This window comes from Carlito syrichta, unplaced genomic scaffold, assembly GCF_000164805.1.
Source record: "Carlito syrichta isolate Samal-C Ts95f unplaced genomic scaffold, Tarsius_syrichta-2.0.1 Scaffold99377, whole genome shotgun sequence".
NCBI lineage: Eukaryota > Metazoa > Chordata > Mammalia > Primates > Tarsiidae > Carlito > Carlito syrichta.
In genome coordinates this window covers 36,285-50,247 of record NW_007043473.1, presented here as the reverse complement: position 1 = coordinate 50,247, position 13,963 = coordinate 36,285, and the positions used below count along the sequence as shown (strand labels likewise).

The window sequence follows — 13,963 nt, the reverse complement described above, 5'->3', positions numbered from 1 at the left end:
AGTCAAGCACCCGCCCCCAGCCGCGGCCTGCGCCGCGCCCTCCGCCGCCGGGTCCTTCTTGATGGACACGTTCTTGTACAGGACGACCTTAGGCTGTTTGAGCACTAGGGTTCCCACTTCGAGCTTCCGAGACGCGCTCCTCTGCTCCAGCCGCTTGCAGTGGTTTCTCAGCTTGAGCTTGGAGAGTAAAGGCCTCGCAGGCTTTTTCAGTTTCTTTGGTGCCCTGGAACTGCTTAGATGAGCTAGCTTAGATGAGGTAGCGTTGGAAGGAGCTGCGATCCTTGACACAGATGGCCTCGTCAGCGTTCTGCTCTTGCCGTTCTTTTTCACGCCGACTGAAGATTTTCGGTTGGAAGCTGTAGGCCAGAACAAAAAAAACGATGAGAAGCAGCCTTGCTAACACAGCAGGGTTCAAGAACACAATGCCCAGGCCCGACCACCGGCTGTAAGGTGTTCAGAGACACACTCACGGGAGACCAGGCCCAGCTCGGATCTGCCAGCACATTCCCGAACCTTCTCTCCGCCGGGCTCTCGCTTATGCGGCCTCTGCGCACTTTCGAGGTGCGACCAGAAAGCGACCCAGCTAAGGGGCTTCCACACGGCGGGGCCTCGAGCTCATGCCGAGCTCCTCCATGACCCGTGGGACGCGGGCCCAGCCAACGCTTTCTTCTCCTAGACTACTATTTCCCGCATTAAAGAGCTGAAAGAAAGCTAAGCAAAATCCTAGCTTTTTCTTTCACAAAGTCTTCAAATCATCACTTTAAATGTTTCTAAAATCCAGTATTAACACAAAGTCAGTACAGTACTTGACCAGTAATGCAAAGCGGAAATTTAGTAAGGCACCAACTCTATCACACCAGCTTCAAGCTAGAAAGCCAGGTCCTAAGAGCATGTGCTGTCTCTCTAAAAGGGCTACCGTCACCTCCAGAGAAGACCCGCCCTCTTCCGAGTTGTTCCCTTCGCCTCTGTGAGGACAGAAGAGCCATGGCGCGCAGTCCACTTAGCAGCGTGGCAGAGCTAGCCTGGCCCAGTCCCTTCGGTGATGCCTGATGTCAACCACCAAACCGAAAGAAGGCAGCAGTCGCGTGCTGCTCACAAGTCACGTTCTCAAGACACGGGGCCCCTTCCTCCGAGACAAGGACACAAGAAGGCCACAACGATCCTGATGGTGGAGACGACAGAGAAGCAAGGTGACCGCTGAATGGCTTCTCAAAAGACTTCACATGTGACTCCTGCCTCAGCCTCAGGGGTTGCCACAGTGAGTCCCTGACCTCACCAATGACTTTCTGCTGTATTTTTCACCTCGTTTACGTCCTGGGCTATTACTTCTAGAATTTTACACAAGTCAATTTCTCACTTAGTTCCCGCACACCCAAGTCAAAAAAACCTCTTCCAGATCAAAACACTCCTCTAAAGATCACACACGAGGGAAGCTGACATGACCAAATTAACAATCCACCACATTTCGCCAGAAAACAAAGAACACACACAGTGACTCGGTGAGCCCCGCACACTGCCGGCTGAGAGGACCAGGATGCTGTGGAGAGCATCTCTGTCAACTTCCAGTCACTCCTGAGGGTTGTGGGCAACTGCCCGTCCTGCCCAGCTGAGCGAGTCAGTTACCGCTCCCGCTCATTTTTACTGCGACACGGCACGAACGCACGAGCATTCCAAAAATATCAAGCCCCGGGAACAGAAGGTCTGTACTCAGAGGTGGACTCGCCAACGGCTCAGGGGACCCCGACCAGCAGAATCCACAGTCACCGGCTTCACTGGTGGATCCAGAACACACTTCCACGTGTGGGCTGCTACCAAGGCGGTGCCTTATTTTTAAAACAGGAGGAGCAGTGACGCTGGAATACTGCTCAGCTGGAGAGCGAGGGATTTAGTCTTCACCGTTACCGAAAGCTACTTGGTAGAAAACATGTTTTGAAACCTGAGGCTACGCGGGTAGTTCTTTCGTGGGAGGATTTTCCTGCTCCCATGGCTTGCCTGCGTGGTGGCCTGAGGAAGGACTGCAGGTCCGGCCACACGCACTTGGCCTTATCAAACGTGGCTGTGCCAATCCTGTCCGCGGCCCACGCCTCTTTGAGGGCTGATTTGGGACCAGGCTTCGGGGCTGTCGGCCCTGCGTCTTCCTTCCCACGCATGTCTTGTGCTGTCCCTGCTGTCCCCTCACCATGCCCACGCACACACAGCACTATGTTCTCAACAGAGAGCCCTGCCACTGGAGCCAGCCGCTTCTCCGATGCGACAGCTGGTGCTGAGCAGCAACCGCCTTGTCCTGAAAGCCAGCAACTCGGCTCTTGGCGCTCTCCGTCTCTCTGAATGGGGCCCTGGTAACCGCGTCCTCGTCCCGCGGCTGCCGGCGAGGGCGCCGTCCCTGGCTCTCCTCCTCCCTCCTCCACCTGCCCCGACCCTCCTCCTCAGGCTCTGCCTCCTCGCCCCGGGTGACTGGCATCCACTCTCCCAGCCTGGTCGCCAACTGCCGACGGGGAAGCTGCTAAGCGGAGCTCGCCATCCAGTCTCCCAGTCGCATCCCTTTCGGAGGCCCCATCTTGGCCAGTGCCGCCTGCCCCGCTGCCTGAGCAGAACACTGGACCTCCCTGGCTCCTGCCCTCCCCGCCAGCCTCCCAGGAAACCACCATGTGCTAGGGAGCCCACCCTACGACGTCACTGGAACCCGCCTGCACTTCCCCACCCCAAAGCTACTCTCCTGCCCGACCTGCGGTGCTTTTCTGTCTCCTACTGCTCTCCCACAGTCCACTCTCCACCATGCGGCCAGGACCGTCCTAGGACACCATGGCAAGTCCAGGCTTCCAGGCTCTCAGCCACCAAACACTCCTCCTAAAAACGCAGGCCCAAGTGCTCACCTATAATCCCTTCTCCTCTCTTTACCTTGTACTCCAGTTATGAAGTAGGTGACTTCTTTTGTTTTTTGAGTTGGAGTCTGTTGCCCAGACTGGAGTGCAGTGGCCGCTCCCCGCCACCGCAGCCTCGACCTGCTGGGCTACGGCGATCCTTCCGCCTCAGCCTTCCAGGTAGCTGGAGCTACAGGCGTGCACTACCATGCCCAGCTAATTTTTTTGACTTACTGTAGAGATGAGGTCTCGCCAAGTTGCCCAGGCGGGTCTTGAACCCGCGGGCTCAAGCAATTCACTCATCTCAGCCTCCCAAAGCATGGGATTATAGGCTGAGCCACCGAGCCCGGCTAGTCACACTGCTTTGAACGGCTTCATCTGGCCAACTTCCCACCCCTGTAAAACTTGTCGTAGGAAGCACCTCTCAAGGAGCCCTCTGTGACTGTCTGCGAGATGGGGCACCCTTCCGATGTGCTCTCACAGCACCCGGTCCTCCTTGCTTGGTCCTTCTTCCTTTTACCCCCCAGATGAACCCCACTTTGTGGTGATTCGGAATCTGGGAGCTCCCCCACCCCATCCCTCCTCCCGAGAATCTGGCCTGATGGCAGTCCTCCGAGGCACTTGCATGCATCTGTGTCTAAACTGAGCAAGAGGGGACTGACGCGGTCCATGGCACACATGGCAGGCGCCATGTGCCATTTCAGTAGAGGGTTCACTGTGTCTGGGTCCTGATCTGTGTATGCCACAGCATTCTGCCTGAAAAGCGCTCTCTCATCAGAAGCCATCAACAGGGAAACCTATCAAGTCAAAGGCCAAGTGGACACAGACAGGCCAGGCAAGAGAGCTGTAGGAAACGTGACTGGGCAGAGCACAGTCGGGTGCCGAGAGTCCCCCAGTCTAACGGTGCCACGCGGTCCTTGCAGAGCTGAGACTTCAGACAGGAAGGCCAAAGGAGGAAGACCGCAGATGCAGCAATAAACTACAAGCCAGTTGTCTCTTTGAAGTCTGCCAAGAGACCGAGGGCTGCGACGCAGGTGAAGCTGGGACAGGCCCCAGCCGCCCTCGCTTTGGCACTAACACGCCCCATGTGACGACTTTCCCCAGGGGCTGGAGCAAATCCCACACACCGAAGCCTGGACTGTATTTTCAGGAGCAGGTGCACACTCTCCTTAGCAACTGCCATATGCTGGGGCTGAGCAAAATGCCCACAGTGGCATTCTCTCCACCCTGATGCTCTTGGAAGGAAGTGCTGTTAAGCCTTGGGGAAACCAAGCTCGCGGGGACCAGCGTGCTTCAGCCCATCCACCTGCACAGTGGCAGAGATGGGGCTTGAACTCGGGCTGTGACTTGAGATCCCGAGGTTTTAATCACCGGTAAGGCGCACTACAGAACGCTGGTGTCAGGCCCAACTCATGGGTCAAGGACCCACTACATGGCTACCGTGGTCACTGTAGGGTGGTCTTGAAGTCAAAAGGCAGGGTGGCGCCGAGACTTACAGCCAGACAAAAGACACGGAGCCTCCTCGAGTGCCTAGGCTGCCCTGGAAACGCACACCGTCAGTGAGGACCAAGAGGAACAGATGGCCCAGCATCTCCCGAACTGGAGGATCCAAGAACCCCTGTGGACTTTCAAGACCTCGGTTTTAAGGCATCTACTAGGCACAAGCAGCTTTCATCTGATGTGACCAACAGACTGGCAACGGCCACCCGCAGACCTGGCAGAAAAGAGCGCTCAGGCCACACAGTGACGAGAGTGACAAGGGTCCCACAGCGCTCCTTAGTCAAGGCCAACTTCTCCCCATGGCTGGGTCTTCGGGGCCTGTCCCGATGGGGGACACTTGCAGCCACTGTGTCCACATCTTCACACACAGCCCTTGAGAACCTCTGGTCTCACATCCCGAATTACGGCGCTAACTACAGAGGGGGCTGCCCGGCCACCGAGGCACCAGGGCCTGAGAAACTTGAATCCGTCAACAGTGGTATCGTAATTCAGACCACGGTGTGAATTCGCAAAAACGGATCCCATGTCTGCCACTGGACACCGAAGGAGAGTTAAGCTGTAGTTCTCAGGACGCCTTCCGAAAAGCACTCGTGTGGAGGAAGAACCGACTTTCCTTCTGACCAGGCAGAAGCGTTCCTTTTTACACACTGTTCCGAGCCCGCAGTCTCCCCACTGGCTGCTAGAGACGCCACTGCACAGAGAAGCCCTCTGCATCCGCACACACAGGGCACCCCCGCCTGGGGGCAGCCTGGTGTTCGGGCTCTCCAGGTCTCTGCATTCAACAGAAGGAGGGTGTATTTGAGACCCAGACCACAGAGCAGCACGCCCTGAGAACCCGCGCACACAAGACGATGAGGACGACGGTCCCAGGGACGGCTGAAGCCCTGAGCCCCTCGCAGAGTGGAGGCTGGTCCATCGGCTCTGTCCATGACCTCACGGTCGGTCACGCCAGTCCTCGGCCACTCCCAACAGGCGTGCTTCAGAAGGTCACCGGAGTGCATCAGGCGCCCCATGTAAGCAGTCCCTGGAAAGCGCTGGCTTTCTCCTCTGCCCCACCGACTCCAGATCACACGGGTCACTTGGGAGCTCTGAACTTGGACCATGGCTTTCTCGTCTGCTCTGGGTAGTCATCTGCACCCGTCTGACCCTGGGGACGAGGCGTAAGGTCCCTGAGGAAGGGGCCCAAATTTCAGACACCTTTGCATCTCTTCAAGAACTAGCAAGTTTTTAGTAAGTATTTGGTTTATTAATAAATATTCCCAAATATTATTTGGCCGAACAAATATTTATTAATAAATAGTTACAAATTAGTACCCCCAACATCTTCCAAAAATTATTTGCATTTTGAGCTTCTAAACTAAGTGTGCACCAAGTCTAGTTCCCAGACACTAGGAAGAAAGCTAACGCATAAAAACACCAAACACCCCCATGCACACCACAGAGCCAGCCGTTTGACGTGGGCAGTTTTGTGGCTATCTCTATGCACAGAGAGCAGCATGCACCTATCTGTTTCAAAAGAGACAGGGTCTCGCTATGTTGGCCAGGCTGCCTCAAACTCCTGGGCTCAAGCAACCTTCCTGCTTCAAACTCCCAAGCTGCTGGGACTATCGGCATGTGCCATCATACCCAGCTTTCAAGTGCTTTCATGTATGCATCTATAAAACGGGCTTCACAAATCTCGTTTCATTGGGGATGCAGACTCCAGAAACAAACGTTCATTCCACTGCGTTTACTGTTAGAACCAACAGTCAACAGTGAATGACGACTTGCTCTTCTTCTTTGTTCGCCTGAACATTCCTAGAAGCCTGGAGGACGACTGCAGCACTGCTTCTATGCTAGGGGTCACACCTGGTCTGGTGCCCGGCAACAGGTGGATTCAGGAACTCACGGCGCGACTTTCACCATCACGGGAGACACCTTCCCTTTTCTTCAGGGTTTTTTGGAGAGGAAAGGAGCACCCAGTGTGGGGCCCAGAATACCTGAGCAGGGAGAAGAGCCTGGAAGAATCCGTGTCTCAGAGGCTCCTGAGGGCCACGCAGTCTCACTGGACATTTGTAGTGCCTACGAAGGCACCCTTTGGGAATCACCAAGGCCAGGCTTTCTAACTTCTGTCTTTTCCAGAAACAAGTCAGACTGAAGCATCTATGCTGTAGAGGCAGCTACAGAAAACCGGTGTCACCCGGGAGAGCGGCAGTGGGGGCCGCCCCGGCACGTCAAGCCCCACCACCAGGACGTGCCTCCTTTGCCCACTTCAGCCTTCTGCTCTTGCTCTCTTCATTCTCTTGTCCCGTCTCCATCAGGCCATGGCCCACACCCGGCCTCATCTTTCTCCTTCTCCTCTCTCTCCCTCCTGTGGGAGCTGACACAACAGGTCGTACACAGCAACACTCAAAACGCTCCTCTGTGGCAACTGAGGCCATAACTGGGGGTCTGGCAACCCGGGTCAGTTCGGTTCGAGAAAGGTCAGAGAGAAGTCGAAGGCAGCAGCCCTGGGGCTGGAGGCGACGGCGTCCCGAGCCCGCCATCTTTTCCTGCCAGACTGGCAAGACGCTGCAGCGCGTCAGTCTTTGTGATTCTCCCCAGTCCTTGTGTCCTCTTGAAGGGCCTAGTGGCATCCTGACAGTGCCACTACCACTTTGAACGCTTTTCTCACCCACACGATGCCCTGGAACGTACGATGAAGACCTCCACATCCAGTTCCCAAGTATCTGAGCAGCACAGTCTAGAGACGGTACTGAACTTGGAGGTGGACACAGACCGTGCCTTTGACCTCAAACGGTTCTAGAGCCTGGAAATGCTGCCCAAGCTTGTGAGTTCCAGCTTCTCTCAGTATGGACACACTTAAGACTACGGAAGCACACTTTAGGAAGCAACTGTGTGCAAACACTTTAGAAAGAGATGCTTATCAAATCTCCCTTACTTACTTGCATTGTTTTTTTCCTGAGTGGTGTCTGCATCAGTGTTAGAGCTGACAGACTGACTGTCTGAGTTTTTGCTGCTGTCACCTAGCTTTTTTAGCCTATTTAAACGTTTATCTGTTTCTCTGAGTCCATATTTGCTGTTGATAACAGGAGCAGGCACGGGCAGTCCCACTCTGGATTTAAAAGCACCAGTTCCCCGCCTGAAAGAGAAAATCGCACAGGTTTAGATAAACAATACATGTACTTATAATAAGCTTACTGCTGTGGTTACTTGGCCCCAACAGACCAATAGACGGGATGAACCGATGATGCCTCAACCACTCCTGGCACCCAAGTCTAGAACTCACAAAGGAAGTTAAATATACATACACATATTACAATTAACTTTAAAAACACTATACTTGAAATATCAAAACAACTTGTTACGACAACTGTCAATCAACTGTTACTTGTTTATGAGAAACCACTGAACTTTACAGAATTTCATGTGTAGATAAAAATAAGTAACTAGGCCGAAGCAAGAGAATTGCCTAAGCTCAGGGGTTTGAGACCAGCCTGGGGAACTTGATGAGACCTCACCTCTACAATAAATAAAAAAATAAGCTGGGTGTGGTAGCACGTGCCTACAGTTCCAGTTATTTGGAAGGCTGAGGTGGAAGGATCACCTGAGCCTAGCAGGTCAAGGCTATGGTGGCCATCAGCATGCCAATGCACTCCAGCCTGGGCAACAAAGTGAGGCTCCAACTAAAAAAATAAATTAATTAGAAAAATAAAAACAGCTGGACTCGGTGGCTCAGCCTGTAATCCCGCGCCTTTGGGAGGCTGAGGTGAGTGGATTGCCTGAGCCCGCAGGTTCAAGACCCGCCTGGGCAGCGAGACCTCATCTCTACAATAAATCAAAAAATCAGCTGGGTGTGGTAGTGCATGGCTGTAATTCCGGCTACTTGGAAGGTTGAGGCGGAAGGATCGCCGGAGCCCAGCAGGTCGAGGTTGCGATGACCGGAAGCAGCCACTGCACTCCAGTCTGGGCAACAGAGTGAGACTGCAACTCAAAAAACAAACGAACAAAAAACACAGCTGGGCTCGGTGGCTCAGCCCGTAATCCCGCGTCTTGGGAGGCTGAGGTGAGTGGATTGACTGAGCCCGCAGGTTTGAGACCCACCTGGGCAACTTAGTGAGACCTCATCTCTACAATAAATCAAAAATTAGCCAGGCGTGTGAGCGCGCGCCTGTAGTTCCAGCTACTTGGAAAGCTGAGGCAGAAGGACTGCCGGAGCCCAGCAGGTCGAGGCTGGGACTGGACACTGCACCCCAGTCTGGGTGACAGAGTGAGATTCCGACTCAAAACTAAATAAATAAATAAATAAAAACAAATAAATAACTAACTAACTAGCTAGGCAGAGGGGTTCTTTGGGAGGCTGATGCAGAACGGCTTGAGTTCAGGAGTTTGAGAACAGTCTGGGTCACAGAGGAAGACCTCGTCTCAACAAAAAAATAAAAAAATGAAGTGGGCATTTTCTACTCAAGAGATTGAGGTGAAAGGATCACCTGAGCCCAGAAGTTTGAGGCTGCAGTGAACTATGACTGCGCCACTGCACTCCAGCCTGGGTGGAAAAAGTGAGACTCCAACTCACAAAAAAAGTAACTAATTCTCCCATTTCAAAAATGGAACAGTTAGGTCTAAACCGTAGCTTTGAAAACCTCGCCAGTTTATTATAGTCTAGCTTTATTCTTCACAATTTAACACTAGATTACTGAATACTGAGACTTAAGAACTTTTTTTTTTGAGTAAGGATCTCACTCTGCTACCCAGGCTAGAGTACAGTGGCACAACCATGGCTTACCAACAGCCTCCAACTTCTGGGTTCAAGTGATTCTCCTGTGTCAGCCTCCCAAAATGAGAAATCTCTTTAACCAAGACTGCCTTCACAGACTTGCCTTTTACTGGCCTTAGCTTGTTAACAGAGCCATATAATAGCAGCTTCTGAACTTGTACACAATTGTCAATGCCCTCCTATGTGAAAGCAATATTGCCCTCCATAATAAAATCCCGTATGATTTCTTTCTTTCAGAATTTCAGGGAAATTTCAGGGAAAATGGCTTTTCTCTGCAAGGATTTAGACCTGCTAAGGGACAACGTAAGTTTTATTATCTCTCCCTAACCCTTTACCCCTTAATGCTAGGGAGCACAGACTTTTATTTAATGCAGCTCTGTTCCCCAGGCTGGAGCACAGTAGCACGATCATAGCTCACTGCAGCTTCAACCTCCTGGGCTCAAGTGATCCTCCAGCCTCGGTCTCTTAAGTCTGCTAAGATGATAGGCAGGTGCCTGGCTAACTTTTTTTCCTTTTGGTAGACACAGGATCTTACTACATTGCCCACACTGGTCTCAAACTGCTCTCAAGCCCTCTTGCTCAGTCTCCCAAAGTGCTGCCATTACAGGCTTAAGCCACGGCCCTCAGTCAGGAGCTGTTTTGGTCAGGTTAGCATTCTTGTTTTCTTCACCTTCCTGGAGTAGATTTAAAACTCGATTCTTACTGATGCCATTGTAAAAACAACAACAAAAATCTTGTTGTGGGACCGCCTTAATTCTTTTTTGATACGTGGGATAGAAATTACTGGAAAAACCTCTAGGTAATCTCTTCACCAAGGCAGGCAACCAGTACGCTCCACCCGAACGTTTGTTTATTTATTTATTTTCTCTCAAATCCCCTTTCGAGAAAACACCCTAAAATATATTCAGAGAATAAATGTGTAAATCTCAAAGGCTATTTTACTTCCAAGACTGAAAAAGAAAATTTCAGATACTGCATTTCTTTTTATCTTAACTTGTTAACATTTCTGCGTTTCTGGCTTATTTCGGAAAAGACGGGCCAAACTTAGAGTACACTTCCACATGAACAGAAATGGAATGATTTTTGCGACCAGAATTTCTAAAGCCAAACTCTCCGTTCACTTGCTGCTTTTCTCTTTTTTTCTGAGTTGGAGTCTCACTCGGTCGCCCAGACTGGAGGGCAGCGGCCGCTCCCGGCCCCCGCAGCCTCGACCCGCTGGGCTCCGGCGATCCTGCCGCCTCAGCCTTGCGAGTAGCTGGAACTACAGGTGCGCACTACCACACCCGGCTGATTTTTGATTTTATTATAGAGATGAGGTCTCGCCAAGTTGCCCAGGCGGGTCTTGAACCCACGGGCTCAGGCAATCCACTCACCTCAGCCTCCCAAAGCACGGGATTACAGGCTGAGCCACCAAGCCTGGTTACTTGCTTCTCTTATTTCTTCTCTTTAACTGATGAGAGTAAGACACACGTGGGCCTGCTGCCACAGGTAGGAACGATCCTAGGAAGCCCGTCCACAGAGCACAGGGTCATAGTATTCCCATCCGCCTGCGCCCTCAGGGCCCAGCCCAGCGCCAGCTGCCTGCCAACTGCCACCCTCCACTCCCTTTACCATGGGCTGCATGCTGATTTACATTGCTTCTTTTTCAGCAAACAAAACCAAAACACGATGATAGTAGACGTTTCCCTCAGCAGTTTTTTCATGACATCATAGATAAAGAAATGAGTTGAACATAAGTCTTGAAAGCTTTACATTTCCAAAGAATATTCCATGATTTGTTCAATCACTTCTCACTGTGATTACTGAAACTTGTTTGTTTTTTGCCTGCCACCATAAATACTGCTATTAAATTGCTACCCAAAACGAATCTTCCTAACTGGAACTCCTAGTTCTACAGGATGACTCCTTCACATGGGACTGCCGTGTGAGAAGGCACTGCCAGAGGACATTTCCCAAGGGACTCACCAGGCCATGGCCTACCAGTACACCAAGTGCCTGTCTCTCTACAGTCTCACCAGCAGTATGCTATTTTTTTTTTTGAGTTGGTCTCACTCTGTCGCCCAGACTGGAGTGCAGTGGCCGCTCCCAGCCGCCTCAGCCTTCCGAGTAGCCGGAATTACAGGCATGCGCTACCACGCCCGGCTGATTTTTTGATTTATTGTAGAGATGAGGTCTCGCTGTGCAGGCAGGTCTCGAACCTGATTTTTGATTTTATTGTAGAGATGAGGTCTCACCAAGTTGCCCAGGCAGGTCTCGAACCCGCGGGCTCAGGCAATTCACTCACCTCAGCCTCCCAAGGCGCGGGATTACAGGCTGAGCCACCGAACCTGGCTGTACTTCTTAAATCCCTCCCATCTGATGTGTAAAAATGAATACCTAATCTCCTTGCTTATGGCCAATTTCTTGTTGCAAGGTATCTCTTCTTCCTTTGTCATTTTTCTATTTCACTCTGTCTTTCCTCATCAACTTCTAGGAGGCTCTTGTGATTAGCATCTTAATTCTTTGCCATTTGTGTACTTTATTTTCCTTCAGTAGATCATTTGTCTTTTGACTTTATTTTGGTCATTCAAACATTTCTGGATTCCCCACTCCTAACTTCGGCGGAGTCTTTCAGGAGGCTTTCCACCACTCCAAGTTTCTCTATAGATTCTCCTAAACGGGATTCTAACAGCATACCTTTTAAGTTTAGATCTTTAATCCTTCTGAAATTTGTTTTGTACATGACGTGATATAGGGGTCTTGTTTATTTTTTGGCGTTTTTTGAGTCGGGTCTAGCTCTTTTACCTAGGCTGGAGTGCAGTGGCTCGATCATGGCTCACCACGGCCTCAACCTCCTGGGCTCACACGGTCCTCCTGCCTCAGTCTCCTAAGTAGCTGGGACTATATGCGTGTGCCACCACACTCGGCTAATTTTTTGTAGAGACCAAGTCTTGCTATGTTGTCCAGGCTGGTATGAATTCCTGGGTTCAAGCAATCCTCCCATCTTGGCCTCCCAAAGTGCTGGAATTACAGGCGTGAGCCACCGTGCCCGGCCTTAACTTGCTGTTTTTCCAGAAGTGCAGTGAGTTACACCAACATCATTTACTAAGGTAATCCTATTTTCTCAACATGTGGTATTAGGATCACATCTATACTTGCCTTTATGTCCGGGCTCTAGTCACATCTTCCTATCTGTTTGTCAACTCTTGGGTCACTATCACCACATTTTGTCACAACTATTTCTCATAACTTTTAGTGTCTGTTAAGGCAGGTGTCCCCTACTTTTTAGAAACTTTTTCTTGGCTATCATCAGACATACTTTCACATAAGCCTTAAAATAATTTTGACCAGTTACAAAAATAAGATGAAGTTTCAACAATTTATATACTAACTGGGGAAGAAATACTCTTTTCATGATTTTAAGCCTTGATAGCTAAGCTCTTGGTACTTTTTATTTCAGTTTCATTTTTTGGTCCTCCATTAGAGTTTATTCTTTACGTTTTCTAGACTGAGCTTTGCAGTACTTACTTTTGAATACAGTACAATTACCACTGTAGCAGGACAGTTACAGCACAGAAGCGTGCTCCAAGTGCACCTTGGAGACCCTCTCCGTGACCCGTCTTTGCACACATGACCCTGTCCGCTTGCATGCCTTCACCCGCCAGCTCTCAGCATAGTGTGCGTGTTTGCGCCCCTTCCCACCACACTGCCCTGACAGTTGGAAATATGCTGGTCCTGTTTATCCGGCATGTTCTAAGCTAACAAAGCAGCTGTTCAGTGAACATCTGATGAGTAATTGCATGAGTTCCTTTGACTAGTCTCATCCTCCCGATTTTGTAGTCTGGTGTTTCTGAGACTTTACCTGTGTACGCGGTCAGGGGTTTCAGGACACCCCGAACGGACTCATCGTGTTTGCTGACTCCAGTCATCATTTACCAGGCACCTGTCAAGCACTTACTATGTGCCAGGTACAGCTCTGTATGCCAGTGGAACAGATACAGTCCCTGCCTTTGTGGAGCTTATATTCTAATGGGAAAGTAGCCAGAAGCCAACAACTATTTTATAGCTAACGTTTGTGAATTAACTGTGTTGCCCTCCATGTTTTATATGAAATAACAAACTTAATCCTCCTATCAACAGGTTCTGACGTTATCCCCATTTTACAGATAGGGAGATTAAGGCACAAAGCAGCTATGTAACTTGCCCTACACCACACAGTTAATGAAAGGCAGAGCTGCAGGATTCCAGCTCAGGCAGCCTGACTCCAGCTTATAGGCACTTAACTGTCACACTACGTTTTCTCTATACGATTTTAAAGTACTATTGAACTGTACTTAAACTACTTCATAGACTAAAGGGTCTTTTTGTGGACTCGTCTAAGATCTAACCAACACGTGAATCACTTTATATAGACAGATACATTTTAAGACCCTCCCCACCACCAGCAAACAGGCAGTATTAGGAAGAGGTTTTCTGCCACCCTTCATGGCAAGGAGCCTACTGCATCCTGGGCCGGAAACAGCAAGTACTGGAAGTACTGTAACTCTGCCCTCTCTCTCCACACTGCTGCAGACCCTTGGCTACCCAGAAAGGAGGAAACTGGTCACTGGGGAACCTGCCCATTGCTTGCTGGGCTGACTGTCTGGGGTCAGGTGTTCTTTTTCTTTCCTTTTTTTTCTTTGAGTTGGAGTCTCACTCTGTCGCTCAGACTGGAGTGCAGTGGCCGCTCCTGGCCACCGTAGCCTCGATCTGCTGGGCTCCGACGATCTTTCTACCTCGGACTTCCAAGTAGCCGGAATTATAGGCATGCGCTACCACGCCCAGCTGATTTTTTGATTTATTGAAGAGATGAGGTCTCGCTGCCCAG

At 50.8% G+C, this 13,963-nt stretch overlaps 1 protein-coding gene across 2 annotated transcripts in view; it reads right to left on the bottom strand.

Annotated features, from left to right (window-relative positions):
- Positions 1-6,632: 6,632 nt before the first annotated feature.
- The window catches only part of KMT5B (lysine methyltransferase 5B), a 27,400-nt gene continuing 20,069 nt past the window's right edge, over positions 6,633-13,963 (bottom strand). The window contains exon 9 of one of the 2 annotated variants that reach the window (XM_008063762.1): positions 6,633-7,482. In XM_008063762.1, the coding sequence (XP_008061953.1) occupies positions 7,278-7,482 (205 nt within the window). In that variant the 3' untranslated portion in view covers positions 6,633-7,277. The remainder of the gene's footprint in view (positions 7,483-13,963) is intronic. The other variant, XM_008063768.2, reaches the window with a different exon arrangement.